General features: G+C 38.8%; 1 protein-coding gene across 1 annotated transcript in view; it reads left to right on the forward strand.

Annotated features, from left to right (window-relative positions):
• LOC125451461 (G-protein coupled receptor 20-like) overlaps positions 1-18,746 on the forward strand; it is a 35,721-nt gene extending 16,975 nt beyond the window's left edge. Inside the window, exon 2 of the mRNA XM_048528539.2 lies at positions 13,044-18,746. Coding sequence (XP_048384496.1) covers positions 13,062-14,120 — 1,059 coding nt within the window. The 5' untranslated portion in view covers positions 13,044-13,061 and the 3' untranslated portion in view covers positions 14,121-18,746. The remainder of the gene's footprint in view (positions 1-13,043) is intronic.
• Positions 18,747-20,124: the final 1,378 nt, after the last annotated feature.

Below are 20,124 nucleotides of genomic sequence, written 5' to 3' on the forward strand. Positions count from 1 at the left end.
TCGAAGTCGCTCACCATCCTGACTTGGAAATACGTTACCATTCCTTCACTGTCACTGGGTTAACACCCTGGAATTCCCTCCCTAAGAGCAATGTAAGTCTATCTACAGCATAAAAACTACAGGGGTTCAAGAAGGCAGCTCACCACTAGCTTCTCAATGATAATTGGGGATGGGCAAGAAATGCTGGCTAGCCAGTGATGCCCATATCTCATGAGTAAATAATTATTTTTAAATTGCAAATTTAAATTACATTAAAGCCTATACATAGACACAGCAATCATGCACAAGGGTGTGCTTACCAATCCTGCAACATTATCACTGGATCTGAAGCATTAACTCTGTTTCTCTCTCCAAATCTGCCATAAAGCTTATTGACTAAAACAGATCAAGGTAGTAAACTTGCAAAGATGTAGACAATGTAGGTACGTTGATAATCTTAAAATGTTGAAAGTTTTGATGGTGAACATCAAACAATATAATTATTTAATTCTATTTCGTAATGTTCGGTATTTAGAATATTGGCCAGTAATTATTCAACAGATGAACTCTATAATTTTTTTGCTGTGACATTGTATAATTAGCAGATCTTCGAATGGCATTTCAAAGAGTTATATTTGTATTATTGTAGTCAATGACGATATTGTAGTCAATGACAACATCGTGGGCTGAAGGGCCTGTTCTGTGCTGTACTGTTCTATTTAATCTTTAATTTGAAGATAGAGCTTTTAATCCATAACTCTTTAAATAAAAGAAAACTAAGGGAACTTGAGGGAAATAGCAAGCAATGATGAGATGTTTAGTTCACAATAGAAAGGAATCTTGATCTCAAGATTATTTGATCTACAAAGTACAATTTGCAATGACATATGGATGTGCATGTAATTAACCAAATAGTACTGGTGAACATTCTTCATGGGGCATGGGAGGACAGAAAACAACTAAACTAGTAAACTACAGAAACTCAAAGCTTTCCAGCAATAGCATACACAGAGTTAAACTGAGCTGTCATTGTTAACAATAATTTGAGATATTCACTACTAAAAGGTTAATGACCCTTTTAAGTGTAAGCCTAACAAATGGTTTGTGAAACAGTCTCAAAGTTTAGGCTTGGCAGCATTTCATTTCTAAAAAGTGTTTTAAATTGCTAAAATTTTGTACAGTTTGAAGTGATTAATAAAACTTGCTTTCTGGAAACCAAGATGTTTTAACTCTCTAGAAGCTGAATGTGAGTGAAATATTGTAATTTTTCATTTCTTATTAACTGTCATATCCAAACCTTTCACTGAAATCCATGATATATTTTATACTTTACCCATTCATCCTCCATAATTTGTCCCTTAACCTCTTTGTCAGAACATTTTCTGCAAATTGCATCATTCAAATAAAAGGGAGTTGATGAAGTCAGATTATTAAATGTCAGCAGTTAACAGAATGAGAATAGTTACTTTCAGTTCAAAACAAGTTTAAAGCACTGACAGACTTTTTTCAGAAAATAACTTCTTTGGTCAAAAAATTCCATAAAAATGTGCAGTGTTCATTTTTGTAATTGATCCCTCCGTTATTTCTGTTTAAGTTAATTCGCATTCATAGCAAGCTTATTTTGAAAGGTTGGTCCTTCCAGGTGCCTCAAGATTTCTTTTGATAAAGTTGCCATCTGGCACACAATAAACCAGATAGATATATTCCAGGTCCAATTCCTGGTTTATGCTGCCATCTGAGGTTTACTATTAGTGGGATAAAAATTCAAGCTCAATGTCTGTGGACTGTGCTACCAACAGAGATGGTTCAGTAAATGCACATTGTGATGAGAAGAATTAGGATTTCAAAGTAATGGCATATGGACTTTGGTTGCTTTTCAAAACAGTTTTCTGCTTTAGTTTAGAAAGAGCTCAAAAAATTCTTCTTAGAGCTGTGACCTAATCCAGTTTTTGTTAGGCTGCAGATCTTTTGATGTTATTGCAAAGATATTTAAAGTGTGGCGTTTATGACAGGTCGGGTAAGTATTTAATAGCTTTATTTTCAGTTCAGGATACTATAAGATGTGCATTTTCTTTTAAAAAAAAGGTCAGAAAACATCAAGATTAAGTTTAGAAGTCAGTTTAACTTCTCTCCTAGAAGAAAGATTCAGGGAATAAGTTATGTCAGCAGAAGTATAGACTGTAAAACATCCAAGCTCAGATGATTTAGATACAAATCAGCAAATGATTAGAACTGACCAAGCTTAGGCTCTCAGATTTATAGAAACGTTCATGTTGGCAAATTTAGAAAGTACCCATCAAATTGTTTCTATTCTTCAAGGCCAACAAACAGTCAGGAGTCTCTTTGGTAAAATCCTAAAGAATTGGTATGGGGTATCTTGAGTATCAACAGCAGATAGTGTCAGGAAACAGGTTGAAACTTTGTTTTTTTTAGGCCTTGCTATCTGCCTTCTATACTTGTTTCTGTTCTCGTCTGTTCTTCTGTGTCAAACTTCTGTTCTGTTGTTAAAGATGTTAAATATGCGTATGTTTCAGAAACAAATCACCATGTTCACTAAATAAATGAGGGGAGTGGAAGAAAGCAGTAGATGGAGTAGATGATCAACCATGATTCTATTGAATGTGGAGCAGGCTCAAATCGCAGGATTATCCCTGCTCCAATTTTCTATGCTTCTGAGTAAGCAAAATAAATATAACCTACCTAACCAGGCTTAATTCTGGATCTGACATGTCCAGCAGTGTCAAGAACTGAAACCATAACAACATGCATAATTTAGCCTGATTATGTTACAGGGCAGTTAGGTGCACTGCGTCAGTGCACCTTCTTGTTCTTTTTAACTCTGGGGTGGAATTTATCCCTGCCTAATTATGGAAACATTTCCTATCTGATAGTCATAATGTTTGGTATTCTGACTCTTTCTACATGACAAGGACTTGTAACAAACTGTTTCTGCTACTTCAGCCCCTCCACACTGTTGATCTCTTGAAGCTGTTTTCAGCAATATCCATCTGCAGTTGTCTCAATAAATCACAGAAAGAAAGAAGATTCACTTTCTGAATTTTTTTTATGCTCACTTTATATGCCATGAAGTGCTTTGGAAATGTAGTAATCAGCATAGTGATGTAAATGTTGCAGCCAAATCCTTTGAACAGCAAGTTCCCAGAGACAATGTATTTGGGACAGATAATCTGATTTTGTGCTATTGAACAAGAGATAAATATTGACCAAGGCAACAGGGATTCTGACATTGGAGTGTCAGCCCTGATTCTGCATTCAGGTTCTGAAGTGCAACTTGAAACTGGCACCTTAAGATTCAGAGGTGAGAGCACAATAAAGACTAACTTATAAATATAGTTACTAGTGGGACCAATTGTTCTGAAAGAATCTGAAAAAGAGAGTTCAGATACAGTCACTCTGATTATGAATGTCCCCTTTTTCTATTTCAATGGAATAATTTACTCATATAAATATCCTCAGATATATAAAATGGTAATAGTTGGTTGATACAATATGATGATGTGATCCTGAATAAGGAATGGAAGGAGATAATGGGAACTGCAGATGCTGGAGAATTCCAAGATAATAAAATGTGAGGCTGGATGAACACAGCAGGCCAAGCAGCATCTCAGGAGCAGCCTCTCTGATGAAGGGTCCAGGCCCGAAACGTCAGCTTTTGTGCTCCTGAGATGCTGCTTGGCCTGCTGTGTTCATCCAGCCTCACATTTTATTATCAAGGAATGGAAGGAAACAGTTTTATAGGGATACTAATAGTGAAGCTGGTAAATGATGCGTATTGATCCGACTTGTTTCAAGTCTTTCAGAAAAGATTTCAAGTCCAAGGGAACAGGGCAACTTCTCCATGCATTTAGAAACACTTTGAGAGATCAGCACATCGCTGTCAACAAATTGGGGTCACCCATTCAATTAAGGTTGCAACATTCCTCCTATTTCTTTAAAAACCTGCGTTTTGTTATAAAGGACATTCCATTGTGTTTCACTTGGAAAACAAAGAAGTAAATTGATTAAAGGAAAAGGAGTGACCACATGTTTCATTTATTGTAATGTCCCCGATACTAACAAAAACCTTGCTGGCTCATTCAATATGATATTGTAGATAATGGCTACTCTAAAACAATTTCTAAATCAACCTATTGAGACATATCTCGAAGGCAGCTGGAATCTGAAACCAAACCTTATTAACCTGGAAATAAATATGTTGTAAGAGGGCCCCACACACTCCTGATAATGGTCAGTGTACTTCTGCTGTGTTTTAATGCCATTGGTATCAACTGGCCCACTCAGTTAGATTGCTTTTTCACATTAATCCATGTATGGGCTCTTAACAAACAAGTTCTGACGTGCTGTAACACATTTTTGGAGCAGGTAGGACTCAAGCCCAATTGTATTGTCTCGACCCATTCAGACAGAGCCCCTCTAATCCACCCAGATGCCTGGTTTCATCAGTAGGATTGCACCACCTGTTTTGTTTGAGTAGTTGTAATAAGTTTCAACAAAGTATTACAAATGCCGTACTGCACAGAAACTCAGTCCAGCATGTCCATGCTAATGTTATGCTCCACTTGACTCTTTTCACCCATCTACATTTAAAACTGTCAATATGCCTTTCTGTTTCTTTCTCCCTTGTAGGCTTATCTAGTTTATTCTTAAATACATAATTGATATTGCTTCAAGCCCTTCTGTAAGATTCTTACCAATTTTTATAAGCGCACCACAGAAAGTATTCCATCCAGATGTGTGACAGCTTGGTACGGCAAACTACTCAGCCCAGGACCATGAAAAACTACAGAAAGTTCTGAACAATTCATCACAACTGCCAACCTTGCTTCCATTGACTCCATCTATACTTCTCACTGCCTCAGGAAGATTATAATCTCTTCCAACCTTTTCCGTCAGGCAGAAGATACAAAATATTAAACACGCGGCCCAATAGATTCAAGAATAGCTTCTTCCCTGCTGTTATTAGACTTCTGAATGGACCTGTCAAATTTTAAGCTCAATGTTAACCTTGATTTTTGTATACCTTCTCTGTGCTTTGATCTGTTATCCTAATTCACTTTGTACTGCATGCAAAACAAAACTTTTCACTGTACTTCGTATATGTGATAATAATAAATCAAAACAAATAGGGTAGCAAGATCCACATTCTCACATTCTCTGGTTTTCACCCAGTTTCCCCGAAGAAAACAAATGCTAAGATGGCATGATCAGGCTAGGGAGAAATTGGCTGTTGGGATTTATAGGTGTGGTCTTACTACCGCTCAAAGCTTTAAACTATTAAATTACTCACTTAAATTTTAATACTACAAAAGCATTTCTGCTGGTAAACTTTGTTATTACTTTCCACTGTCACATAGAATTCGCAACCCAGGAATGGGCCATTCAGCCCATCTAATCTTTGTCAGTATTTATTGCAATCAGAGTCAACATAGCGTGGAGCTAGAGGAGCACAGCAGGTCAGGCAGTACCAAAGGAGCAGGAAAGCTGACATTTCGGGTCAGGATCCATCTTCAGAGTCCTCCCACAGTTATGCAGGTTGGGTTAATTGGCCATGCTAAATTGCCCATAGTGTCCAGGGGCGCGTAGATGGATTAGCCATGGGAAATATAGGGTTACAGGGATAGGGTAGGGGGTGGGGCTGAATGTGATGATCTTTTGAGGGTCGGGGTGGACTTAATGGGCTGAATGGCCTTCTTTCACAATGTAGACATTCTATGATTTTTTTTGGATCAGGGCATTTCATGGCATTTCTGCCATTCTAAACATTCTATAATACTGATCAAAAAGGTTTCTGAAGAGCTCCATTTATGAAGCAAACAATAATTAGGACAAGCAACTGAAAATTAAAGAGGTCAGGTGGGGAAGTAGACCCAACAAGGAGTCTTGGAGGTTCGACAGAAAATTTGGGGAGCAGTTGAAGGTCAATACAGGGTAGGCATTAGCCAGGATCACGATCAGAGATCTGAGGACAACAACTGCAATTCCTGATCCAATAAATTCTAGAAGGTTATCACTATTTCCTTTGGAGAAGAGTGCGGAGAAGTTGGGGTTTGAAGAGAGAGGCTTGGTTGTTGAAAAAAATAATCAATTTTCAAAGAATAGAGTTGCCTGAATCTAATTTGTCAACTATTTTAATATATCAGTCTTTGGCACATTGCTACACAACATGTACGCATAAGGATTTGACACCAGACTAATCTGCAGGATTTAGCCTAATTCATTATCAAAACGTCAGAGCTCAAAAGTGAATATTTACAGGCTCACCTCCAAGGAAAGGACTACTCCAAAATAGATCTCAACTAAGATAAGCAGATCTGATCCAGAATTTGCCACATTGCAACATCATAATTTATGATACATGCCCAAGCACAAGCAAAAGTCAGTTATCATCTCAAACATTTATTTTTAAGTCTATTTTACTGGGAAATCATGTGTCAATTGTCTAATTTTCCATTATTTTTGCAATCAGTGCTACAAATCAATGCCATTCCATTCATGTTTCACTGTACTTTTGAATCTAAAAAAGCTCAAAAAATCTGCATCAGAAAGAAGATGAAAGTTTGCATTTTTATAGAATTTTTCACAACCACACCACTAGAGGAAGGCTGAGAATGCAAAGGAGAATTGGAAGAGGAGATTCACCAGGTCCTTGCCCGACATGGAGCAAATTAACTCTGCAGAGAGGCTAGAGATGCTCAGGTTATTTTCTTTGGAGCAGAGAAGGTTCAGTGGGAACCTGATTAAGGTGTAAAAGATTATGAGGGGTATGGATCGCGTGGATAGAAAGCACTAGCTCCTATCTAATAGAAAGGTCAATAACAAGGCACCACAATTTTAAAATAAAAATCAGGAGGTTTAAAAGGGATTTGAGAAAAAGTATTTTCACCCAGAGGGTGGTGGGAGTCTGGAATTCACTGACCAGAAGGGCAGTAGAACTGGAGAAACCTCACAGCCTTTACAAAGTCTTTGCAGTAGCTCTACAAGTGTCATAACATTCAAGGCTATGGGTCTTGTATGTAAGTGGCAAGAGTGTACATTTAGCAGGGCAGTCTTGCTGAACTCTTCTGTAGTACATGATCCTGTGATCTCATCTATCATCAAGAGATAGCACGTCCAACTGTCCATCACTCTTTCAATACTGCACAGAAGGAGAGTATCGATTGTAGTGCTCAAGCCCTGACGTGAAACTTGAATCTGGAACTTTAGGACTCTGAGGCAAAAGTCTCAGTGATCCAATGGTTTATCCCATTGTAATTTTGTGCTTTTGTTGAAATACAAGGCATATTGCCAAAGTTTTTCATCTTGCACTCATCATAACAAATACAATAATGCCAAATGTGAAAAAAAGTCAAAATAATTGTCTACAGGGAATAACGCTATTGGTGGTTATTAACTCAATGCTGATTGGCTGAGCTGTGCCACAGAGAAAGAAATAAGGAACTATAAGATCCCTCATCAATCTAGTAATTTATTATAAGCGTAAGACTTGGATATGTTCCTTTTGTTTGCAATGACTGGATCCCTGTATTTGAATGCATGTTACTTCCAGCAAGTGTAGATGAACCCATTTACAATTTTGACTGAATATATGATTTACCTGTTGGTGTAGCTGTTAAAATACTAAGGTTGTTCAGCCAGTGCTGCCCAATCACAGGATCACATTCAACAACAGTCTAACAGTTCTTTACTGTCAGGCAGAACATTTGTTGTCGTATATTGTTCAAACTGACTCTTCGTGAAGGGTCATTGAATCCATTTACCTGTGAAATAGACCGTTTGAACATAGAACATAGAACATAGAAAAGCACAGCACAGTACAGGCCCTTCAGCCCACAATGTTGTGCCGTGGAATAATCCTAATCCAAAAATAAAATAACCTAACCTACATTCCCCTCAATTCACTGCTGTCCATGTGCAGTGTGTCATGATGGATTTTGGACCTTGTGTTCAAAATATTGTCTTAAAGAGTTCAACTCATTGTCTGACACTCTGCCCAAGACATGCGTTCAGCCCTCTACATCTTTAACTGAGGAATCTAGCTCTGATTTTTAGCCAGCTTTGTAAAATTAGAGGTCGATACCATTGAAGATCTTCAGTAGTTGCTGCAGCCTAAGCTGCGCCATCACCAAAATCTTTTCCTTTGGAACCCAGGAGAAACAGAAACGCACTCCCACAATGTGCAGAATTCACCACTCCCATTTCTACCCTTTGCTGAGATTTGCCATTGGGCATCAGCCAGTGAGACATGGGGCTTGAAGTTGTCTAACTAAAATAGACCTGCATGTAGATTTTCCAAATTATTTAATTTCTAGCTAGCCTTAGGTTCTCCTGGTTCATCAGTGTGCTGTAATCTGGTAGTAAGCATCAATGAATTTCTACCCCACCTATACTACCCTGACAGATACAAACAAACTTAGCACAGATGGGGTTCTATGAGTCTAGCCAATTAGACTCTGTAGCACAAAGAATGATACGTTTACCTGCTTGGCCACAGAATTCTAATTTTGCAGGACTTTTAGGTCTTCATTTTCTGGCACAAAGGAAATACTTACCTGTCACATAATACAGCTTTTCTGGGAAACCTCACTGCAGACAGTTTCTTTTCATAAACAGAGGCAATGGATTCTGACAGATGAAGAAAACTGTGCTGTTAAAGTTGCTGCGGAGCTATAAATTATACAGAGAAATTCAAATTTCCTTTTTAGGAAAGTCTGATACGTGACTTGCACATGAACACGTATACATCCAAAAGTCTTCAATCTAAACAAAACAAAAGAAATTTTTGAGTGCAGTGAGTAAAATTTGACTAATGGACTGAAGTAGCCACTTCATAGTAATCCAGGATGGCTGCACAAGATGCCTTGCTGAAGTGAACAAAATAGACACTAGAAACTGGGGAGCATAGTCTTCAGTGCACTGTGGTGCAAAGTATGAGGTGTTTGCTGTTCCTTATTCTGGGAAGCATATTGACTGAATTCTGTGGTCCACAGTGCAAAGGTCAAATAACTCTGATTTTTAAGAGTGGTGCAAACAGAACATGCTGGTGGGTAAACCATCAGTGTCCATAATACCTGATGTGTCATTTGTTGAAATATAGTGCAAATTGTCAGCCACTGCTGAGCTGTGATATCACAGCAAACAATGCTCATGATCATCACTCTGACATGAAGTAGCTGACTGCAGAACAGTTATACACCTGCAAATTAGGGACGAGAATGCAATATGTTATATCTTGCAGACTGGCACATGCAGCATTGGTTAGACTTCTACCTGTATCCTCCAATTTGAATATAAGTTGTATTGTACTTTGCTGGGACTGCATGCAGATTGAAAACATACAGTCAGAGAATTGGTAGTAGATTTGCCAACTTTAGGTACATTTAAGTCATCATTAGACAAGCATATGGACGTACATGGAATAGTGTAAGTTAGATGGGCTTCAGATTGGTATGACAGGTCATCGAGGGCCGAAGGGCCTGTACTGTGCTGTAATGTTCTATAATCAGAGATATACAGAGAGGAAACAGGCCCTTTGGCCCAGCTAACCAAGTTTCCTAAACTGAACTTGCCCCTTTGTCTGCATTTGGCCCACATCCATCTCAACCCTTCTGAAATAATTCTTCAGAGGCTGGCATCACATTACCAATCACTTTTTATTGAGAAAGCCTTTGACAATAGTGCAGCTTATCACTGACTGAGGCATTCCAGGGCTCAATATCCCTGACATTCGCCTTTTTATGTCAGCTAGGTCTCTTGAATTGGATTAACAGCCTCAATCAGGGGACTCATATTCTGTGAGGTCCAGCTAGCTGATTTGATCACAACGATTTCCGATTCATGTACCTGTCCAAATGTCTTTTAAATGTTGTAGTTGTACCCTCCTCTAATATTTCCTCTGACAGCTTGTTCTGTACACGCACCACCTTCTGTGTGAAACAGTTGCCCTTCTGGTCCCAATTAAATCTTTCCCCTCTTGTTACGGATTCCCCTACCCTGGGAAAAAGTCTTTGGCTATTCACCTTCTCTACAACCTTCATGATTTTATAACCCTCTATAAGATAACCGCTCCGTCCAGCGTCAACAAAGATTCTGCATTTTTGTGTGGTGGTTCTTAAACCTTTGATAAGGATTCGTATTCTTGGACTCCATGATCTAAATTATAATACTGCATAATGTGTGATAGGTACAGTTCCTTTGAATATTTTTGAAGGTGTTCATGTTATATATAAGTACAGAGTTGCCATAAATATAGAAGAAAGCCAAATATATTCCAAAAAAGTGTACTATATATTTGTATTTAATGTTGTTTGCTCTGAGCTTCTATCATGCACTATTAGAGGGCTTTCGAGCATTCCAAACAAGGGTTAATTTTTGTAGTTTTATTCAGAACAAAGTTAGCCTGAGGGAAGATGGTGTTCTGGATAAACCTGTACTTGACACCCTGTCTTTGAGTTTAAATATGTACTACGTGAATATTTTTATAAGCTCAACTCTTTGAGCATGGCTAGAGTCATCTGGTACCTTCTACGAACACGTTATGAACTGTGGGTTTAACCACAGACGGTCATTACATTGCACTCAGTGTTCCTCTACTCTTGGACCCCTGCTATTTAGGGAGCAGTCAGGCTATTCCACATTACACATGTGATGGCCCCGCGCTGTTCCAGCATCCACTCATGTTCCTTGATCACGGCACCATAGTCAGTCACACACATTACCCAACCATAAAGCTCAACACTGCACTGATCATGTTCTACAGAACCCCTGGAAAATTTCCACAGACTCCACATTAAGAATGGTCATCTTAGGGAAACGATCGAGTTATCTTCTTAACCAATGAAACATTCGGGGATTGTGAAAGAGATAGACATGTCAGAGACGGGGGGTGGGCAAACCAAGTACAGAAGGACAAATAGTGGGAGGGAGAAAAAGGAAAGAATTGGTTAGAAAAGAAGACAGAAAGGATAAGCAATGTAAGAAATTGCAGTTTAACGTAACATACACGTGTTAAATATAGCAGGGTGATTGAGAGTGAGCTGCTGTTTGTGCAATCCAAATTATTTACTATAATTATTCAACAATAGATTTGCAACTCAGCCCATACCACTTCTCTTGAACTTCGAAGCTGATTTGTGCCTTAATAACAGCATTCATTGTAAACTTGCCCTTACTTTCTAGGGAAGATGTGGACATTTTTTGGCAGCAATCGTTTTCTCTTCATTCCTTCCTTCCCAAACACCATCATTACCATCATTGTTATTTTCTCAAGCTTCTTCCCTTGCTTTTCTTTTCATAGCACTAAATTCCAGACCTCTTACAGCATTCACAAAGGCAATCTGCAATGGAGCACAGACAATTTTCCTATTGCCACTAGCACCAACCAATAGAAGATATAAATACCATGACTCTATACTGAGCAAATTGGACGGTGGGGGGGGCGGGGTGGAGGTCACAAAAACAGGAACGTGCACAGGCAGTTCCTGGGTTGACAATGGTTCAATTCTGGAGTCCAATCATAAATTGATTTCTAAGCAAGTCAGAGCACAGTGCAGGATAATGTAAAGCAGCTGTTTGTGAGTACAGGAACTGCTCATTTGTCAGGTCCTTAAAATTACACTCCTGTATGGGATCACATTTGTAAGTACAAACATTCATATGTTGGATGTTTGTAAATTGGGAACCCCCTGTAATTCATGTAAAACTTTCTCACAACTTAATCATGGGTTAGACAAGAGAAAGAAACAGTATGGCAATTAAGGGACACACTTAAAGACCTACTCAGAGATACATCTTATGGAGGATTTTGAAGTTAGTGAAAACACCACTGGGCAGATTTAATGGACTAGAGAAAGGAATGCAGGAACAGAAAGCTCGACTAAAGATCTAAAAGCCTGAGATCAACTCCCAGAACAGCAGCTGGAGGACTTCAATTCAGTTACTTAAACAAATATGGAATAAAAAGCCAGTTTCAGCAATGATCGTCATAAAATTATTGCATTGTCACAAAACTGAACAGGTTCGCTAATGTTCTTCAGGGATGGATATCTGTCATGCTGATCTGGCATGAGTGCAATTTAAGGCTAACAACATGACTCAATCTCTTACCATTCCAGGGAAAAAAAATCCCAGCCTATACAGCCTCTCCTTATAACTCAAATCCTTCAGCCCTGGTAACATCCTTGCAAAATCTTTTCTGCACCTTTCCAATTTAATAATACCTTTCCTGCAACAGAGCAAACAGATCTGTACACAGTACTCCAAAAGTGGCCTCACCAATGTCCTCTACAGCTGCAACACGATGTTCCAACGCCTATTCTCAATGGTCTGAACAATGAAGGCAAGCATAAATGTTCATTTCCGAAGAAGGGTCCTGACCTGAAATGTCATCTTTCCTGATTCTCTGTTGCTGCCTGGCCAGTTGTGTTCCTCCAGCTCCACACTGCATATCTAAGCATACTCAATGCCTTCTTCACCACCCTGTCTGTTGCACCTCCAAGAAACTATGTACCCGAACTCCAAAATCTCTCCATTCAACAATACTTCCCGAAGACCTACCATTAACTGTGTAAATCCTGCACTGGTTTGTCTTACCAAAATGCAATACCTCATATTTACCTAAATTAAACTCTATCTTGAGTTCATTTTGCATCCAGACTTGAAACATTAACTTGGTTTCTGACTCTACACAATGCTGCTAGGGTTGTTGAGTTTCTCCAGCTCTTTCTGTTTCTATTTCAGATTGACAGCATCTGCAATACTTTGCTTTTATGTTCTGCATTAAGAGGATATTGAGACTAGTTTTCAACTTTGTCACATGGATGGTGGAGCAAATCAGCTTTCTTAACATAACCACCTAGTTTTCTTGATGGAATGAAAACTGGGCTGGTTCAACAATGAGTGGAAGATCTGTCGAGTAGTGATGATCAAAATTAACTCCATTGACTACTATCTACAAGGTGGTTGGCACTGCTTTCCTTATCTCAAAGGGATATTTCACACTAAAGTATATTCCTTACTAACACTGCTTTTTTTTTGTCTTATTGCAGATCACCAAAAGATCAGCCATGCCAAATGCAACAGTTGGACCAAATCTTACAGACTTGACTGCGACTAGTCTTGTCAATGAGACTCACAATCATAAGGAACCCTACTTACATAAACTAGCACACCTCGATGAAGCACTCTACAATGATTACTACAGCCTCTGGCTTGCCTTAATGATAATTAATGTTTTCATATTTGTAGTTGGCATTGTCCTCAACAGCGTCGCATTATACGTGTTCTGTTTTCGTACCAAGACCAAAACAACATCTGTCATCTATACCATAAACCTAGTAATCACGGATTTGATGGTGGGTTTCTCCTTGCCAACCAGGATAATAATGTATTACAGTGGTGGTGAATGCCTGACATGCTCTTTTGTGCACATTTTCAGCTATTTTGTGAACATGTACTGCAGCATTCTGTTCCTAACCTGCATCTGTGTGGATAGGTACTTGGCTATTGTCCAAGTGGAAGCTTCACGCAAGTGGAGAAACCCTCACTATGCCAAAGGGATTTGCGTTTTCATCTGGCTATTTGCCATCATTGTCACTTACTCTATACTCACCACAGCAATCAAGTATGCCTCTTGTTGTCTGTCTAAGCTCTTCGCTCTGACAGTGTTTGAATACTTTTTGCCTTTAGTGATTATCACAGGGTTCACCATTAGGATCATGTGTGCCCTGGCCAAGCCAAATCTTATGCAGCAGAGCAGAGAAAGACGCATGAGGGCTGTCCAGCTTCTGGTCACTGTGTTGATTATTTTCATGATCTGCTTCACACCCTTTCATGTCCGCCAGGTGGTGGTCTACGCAAATCCTAAACTGCCCCTTCATATCAGCTTAATAGTATACCACGTTACTGTGACCCTAAGTAGCCTCAACAGCTGTTTGGACCCTATTGTCTACTGTTTTGTCACTAACAACTTCCAGTCTACTGTGAGGAACATCTTTGTCAAGGTCGAGCCTGAACAGAACAGCGGAGAGGTAATCAGTGTACAAAAGAGCTCTAAGGTGTCCACAGGAAAGACAGTAGTTTCAAGCATGATGATGAATGGCCCTGCACTGGACATTGAACAGTGAAGAGACAACAGCAATATCCACGCAGCAAAAGAGGACTTTCATGTCTCAAGATTATGCTGTAACTTTGCTTTGTACTACATTTTGTGCCTTGATGTTCATAATACATCATTTTGTACAGTTTGGTGGAATTTACTCAAGGTGTCCTTTACCAGAGAAGAATGGAAGGCCTGGTTTTCTTTGTTTAGGTAATGCTCCGTTAGTTGTAAGACAATCTGGTGTTGGCAGACAAAGGAAAGAGAAACAAAGTCTTATTGTTTGGCGCATTAGTTTATAAGATGGGACAGAAACCCTTGGCCCTAGACCAAAATACAATGGAAAATCTTTGTTCTTCTTGCAAAAGCAAAAAAATTTGGTTTCCAGTGTTTATAGGTCTGTCTACTCTACCTTTCCATTCTTACAGCGTCACCTCTAGTGATGTATGTGTCTGACTTGCCTGGAAATTGTTGAATATATTTTGTGAAACATTCTCCAATCTGTTAACTTCAGACTTGTGCCTGAAACTTTATGTAGATATAAAATAACCACAGGAGTTATCCTTGGGTTGATAAGATATAACTTTCAGAACTCTATTTTCTGGGAATGCCTCTTCTAGGGACTCAGCATTTTAATATATAGTATAAAATAATGAATGGGTTCAACTACATTACGTTCAATAGATTGTTTTGGTTTGACAATTTGAGGCATTGTTCGTTTAAACTACACAAGAATAGGAATAGATTTGAAGGTGGGTAGTTATCTTTCATTCAAGGGGCAGAAGGTATTGTAATATGTTTCCAGTTCATGAGAGCTCTCTATACGCCTCCAATAGGGGATCCAACTCAATTCTTGAACTTGCGAAAGTTTATGGCACCAGCTAGATGTGATATTGGTGGCAATGTGGTGACACATATATTTGACGACTGCTAATCCATCATTTCAACACCCATTCCCTGAGATGTACTGAATAATTGGTGGGCAACTTATCTGTCCCACATAGGCCCATTGGGACCCTTAGCTGATACTTCATGTTACAACAGCTGTAACTTTGACATTCTGCCCTATTATCAAAACTGCAAGTTTGATGTCAGCCAAGTGAGGCACCGGATTTAACTGGTTTAAGTGGGCACATAAAAGCCCAGGAAATAGCCTTAAATGCGATCTCAGAAGAAAGCACTTCACTTCTACAACTGTTGATCTGCTCAGTTACTCCCTAGCCACAATCTTTAATGCCCATCTCCCCAGTAAAGCCACTGCTCTTTCCCAGACTTGTGTTCCCTCTGCAATTACTCCATTTTAACTCAAACTGGGACGCAGACTTAAAAGTCTTGTTATACAACTAGTTAAGTCATTTTCCATATGATCTGGGTGAATACCGAAAAAAAAACTTCTCATTATCTCCTCATAGTTTTTATTTTGTATTTTGCTGTTGTATGCATTTTAAGATACACTATCCAACTTTTGAGCTACTGACATTGTTGGGCTAAGATTTCTTTGTGTTCCACTTGGGGCCTGAAATATACATTCAAGCCGAAGGAAAACTTTTATGGAAATGGATGCTTTTCAGATTTGGTGTACAATGTTATACCGTGGCAGTAATACATTATATGGCATGTATTTCACTGAACAGTGAAATTCCTTTATTCTGTTGTTGGTCTTTGTTCAGTATTCTTCTGAGGCAGGGAAAATTGAGTGAACATAAGACATGAGCAAGATAATTAAGTCATCTTAAGCGATGATATTGAGTGTTTTTAGCTTTCTATTTGTAATATAATGGCAGAGTCACTGGATGTTTTCTTAGGTTGTGATAGAATAAAGTTGTGAGTGTTCTCAAAGAATGTTTTTAAAGCAGAGGTAGATCGTTTCTTGACTAATAATGGAGTCAACGGTATCAGAGGTAAATGGGAATGTGAAATTGAGGCCACAATTAGATCAGCTGTGAACTTATTAAATGGTGGAGCAGAACTGAGTGAATCAAATCTATGCTCCTGCTCCTAATTTGTCTGTAGGTTATCAACTGTGTTTGCCAAACCTTCTGAACAGGCTTGTAAATTACTTGTAAATACATAGCCCATAGGAATACCCTCTTGGATTCAGTAAGAATGTGTGAAACTAGCTGATGGATATGGTTACACTTTTTGCTATTGTGTGTCCAACACAAATTCTGTTACATTAAAAATGTAGGATAATGATTCAATTGAAAGTATTGGTGTTGCCCACTTCTATTTTTCCTGCCAAGAAAGCAGTCTGTTGGAACTGCAAATATATCTGCAACCATTCCCAATGCAGGAAGTGCAATTTAGCTAATTCAAAATGTTAGTTTCACCTATCATTATGCTCCTGCCATTGTGGGCACTGGTTTAGTATCCAGTGATTCATTTATTGGCGTGTTTGAACATTGACAAAACATTCTTAGGTCTTTGGGTGGCACAGTGTTTCAGTAGTTAGTGCTGCTGCCTCACAGTGCCAGGAACCCAAATTCAATCCTAGCCTCAGGTGTCTGTGTGGAGTTTGCATGCTCTCCACGTGTCTGCATGGGTTACCTCCAGGTGTTTCGGTTTCCTCCCACAATCCAAAGATGCGCAGATTAGCTGGATTGGCCATGCTAAATTACCCATTGTGTCCAGGGATGTGTAAATTAGGTAGATTTTCCCAGGGCAGAAATGGCTAGCACGAGGGGTCATAGTTTTAAGCTGGTTGGTGGAAAGTATAGAGGGGATGTCAGAGGCAGGTTCTTTACGCAGAGAGTTGTGAGAGCATGGAATGCATTGCCAGCAGCAGTTGTGGAAGCAAGGTCATTGGGGTCATTTAAGAGACTGCTGGACATGTATATGGTCACAGAAATTTGAGGGTGCATACATGAGGATCAATGGTTGGCACAACATTGTGGGCTGAAGGGCCTGTTCTGTGCTGTACTGTTCTATGTTCTATGTTCTATGTTCTATTAGCCATGGGAAATGCTGGGTTACAGCGATGGGGTAGTGGGTTGAGTCTGGATGCGTTTCAGAGAGTCAGTGTGAACTTGTTGGGCCCGATGCCTTGCTTCCACACTGTTGGGATTCTATGACCTTCTCTTATATCTAAGTGTTCAAACTGGGCAGCCAATTAATAATGCAAAATTACAGGCCATGGACTATTGATGTTCTATCATTAGATACCATCAGCAATGAACAGACAAAACTACATTTAGAAACCATGCTAAATTTGTCAAGGTAAAAAACATTTGCCTTCGGCCCTCACAAATAACTTCACTGTTTCAATGTTTTCTAACTTTAGGGTGTATTAAACAATGGTACTCATGAACAGCAATCGTTAAGGATGTTTATCTATGCAGAGCTCTAATAAGCTTTAGAATCTAGACTTCTTACTGACAAGAGAGATATGGCTATTTGTAAGCTTTCCAACTGACTTAAGTGACAGGTGTCAACATGTTCACCAATCTGATTCCTTCACTCCAATGAGGAATTCCTGGAATATGAGGCATGTGAAGCTAAATAGAGTTTCACAAACACCCTTCTGCCAAGCTGCCTAAATGAGGTTTGGCTATTCTGGGCATTTTGAGACGTTTGCATCTTTGATGGAATAGGAAAGCTAAAGTCACTACCGTCCCACTCTCTCACTAAAAAGGAAGAGGTTTAATCTGAGGATCACCATATCTCAGGCATGGGGAGACATCAAGAAGGAGCGTCCTTCTTGGTAACCTCAGCTGCTGTGAGGACTGCATGTACATACGCTCTGAAACCTGTTATCAGTCAACTGAGCTAACCTCAGACTGACTAACAGTGAAGTAAATGCCATCCTATTTTCGTTATCACATTAGTCGGCTGAGAATATCAAGCATTCCATTCAAGTACTATAGCCTAAGTTATTAATTTTTTTAAGCTATCACTGAAAATATTAGAAACCTGAAATAAAACAGCAAAGTCTATAAAGTTCAGATGGATTCTATTAAGAGAAGGCAATTAAGACTCTTTGGAACATTGTAAATGTGTTGCTTTTTGCCTCACAGATGATCTCCATGCTAACATTTATATGGAACAAATTTGTGGCAGAATATAGTCGATGAGGATTTATATCTTTCAAGTAGATATAATAACATTTAATAATTTTAAATTCATAAGGATTACATTCGTAAACATCTGTACATAATCTGTAAAATTCGTTTGTGAACTATTAAAACGGAGATCACAGGAAATATACATGTAGAAAAGTAATGATTTATTTCTGATTGATCAGCAACATGCTATGCTTTCACAATAACTGTGTCAACTAGAAACACTTGTAACATATTAAATATTAACGCTGCAGCTCTTTGCAAATCAGGTTAGACTGCAGACTGCCATATGTGTTCTGCAGTTTAAGTATTCAACTTCAACTGTTGACCAAGGAACAAGGACCTTCTTCTGTGACTGCCACACCATGTGGCATTTAAAGGATATTGTTTGGGACCAATGTACTTGATGTTTAAGTACTCAACATGTCTGTTGTCCATTTATGTGTGCCAATATTTTGTCAACGTATGTACATATATGTATGTTCATTTTCTATATTCTCCCCAATTTCTATGATATGAAGTATCAGACATGTTGGAATGATTTAAAAAATCTCGCTGTGAGCTTGGCAAACTCTGTTGAAATAAAGAGAAGCCTTTATAACTAGCAATGAAAGTCTCCAGCTTGGCTTAGTTGGTTATGTGTCAATGTTTGAACATTATAGATTCAAGTCTCGCCCCATGGAAACTGAATTTTAGTTGAAACTGAAAATCAGCCCCCTGTTCCTGTAATTCCAGGGTTTGAATCCTGCCAAGGTAAAAGGTAGAATTTAAATTCAATGAAAATCTGCAATTAAGATGGCCATGAAGCTGTTCATGATAAGAAAAACCTATTTGGTTCACTAATGTCCTTTAAGGAAGGAAATCTATCATCCTTAATTGGTCAGGCCCATGTTTGACACCAGGAATGTGATTGACTCTTAGCTATCTTCTGGGCAATTAGGAATGGGCAATAAATGCTGGCCTAGCCAGTGATCCCCATATCCCATAAATTAATTTTAAAGAAAATTCATTGCCTGCCTTTGAAAAAGAACAAGTGCTATTGATGCAATGTCACTGCCAAAATTCTTCCCTTAAACAACATGAAATTGTAATCAATTTTCCCCTTTTATTGAATTAAAGGGAGTAGGTGGGAATAAGGAATTGACGTCACAATCAGAGCAGCCATGATATTGTTGAATGGTAAAGCAGGTTGCAGAGGTCAGAAGGCCTACTCCTGATCCGAATTTATGTTATTGATTATTGTCAAAATGCTAGTACTACAAGTTGCTAAATTCCCCAACAAATGCTCCTGAATACCTATGTGTACAATTTCAAAAGCACTTGGCCAGTTCATCAAAAATTCTACAACAGGGAATGGCCATTGATGTAAGAACATCAGGTATATATTGGAAGGTTATATGTATACATGGTTAATACATCGTTGAATTAGTAAACTCCTTTTTATGTTGGCATATCTCTCAATGGAATTGAGACTTGATCCTAAGCATCTAATGGGTGGTTGCATTGTCTGCACGCCAATAAAAGGTGGTTAGAGTTTAAATTGGTTAAGTAGTTCAGGCACTGACCAATTCTGAGCCTGAAAGTGGGGATTTTGTGGGCAGGCATAAAGCCACACTTAATAGATTCTGTTTGAAGCATAAAAACCGAAAGAACTGAGGATGTTGTAAATTAAGAACAAAAAAAAAGTTGCTGGAAAAGCTCAGCGGGTCTGGCAGCATCTGTGAAGAAAAGATCAGTGAACGTTACAGGTCCGGTGACAATAACACTGATTCTTTTCTTTGCAAATGCTGCCAGACAGCTGAGCTTTCCCAGCAACTCTGTTTGAAGCATAACTATTTCCCATTCTTGACAGAAGGATTTTTTTCATCACTTGTGCCTTTGCGAGGCGAAATTGTATTTTTCTTTCATGTAAAAGGTGGAATATTATTAGCAGTGAGATAAAGAGGAATCTGCCAAGCAAGCAAGCCTGATTAT

This window comes from Stegostoma tigrinum, chromosome 5 (genome assembly GCF_030684315.1).
Source record: "Stegostoma tigrinum isolate sSteTig4 chromosome 5, sSteTig4.hap1, whole genome shotgun sequence".
NCBI lineage: Eukaryota > Metazoa > Chordata > Chondrichthyes > Orectolobiformes > Stegostomatidae > Stegostoma > Stegostoma tigrinum.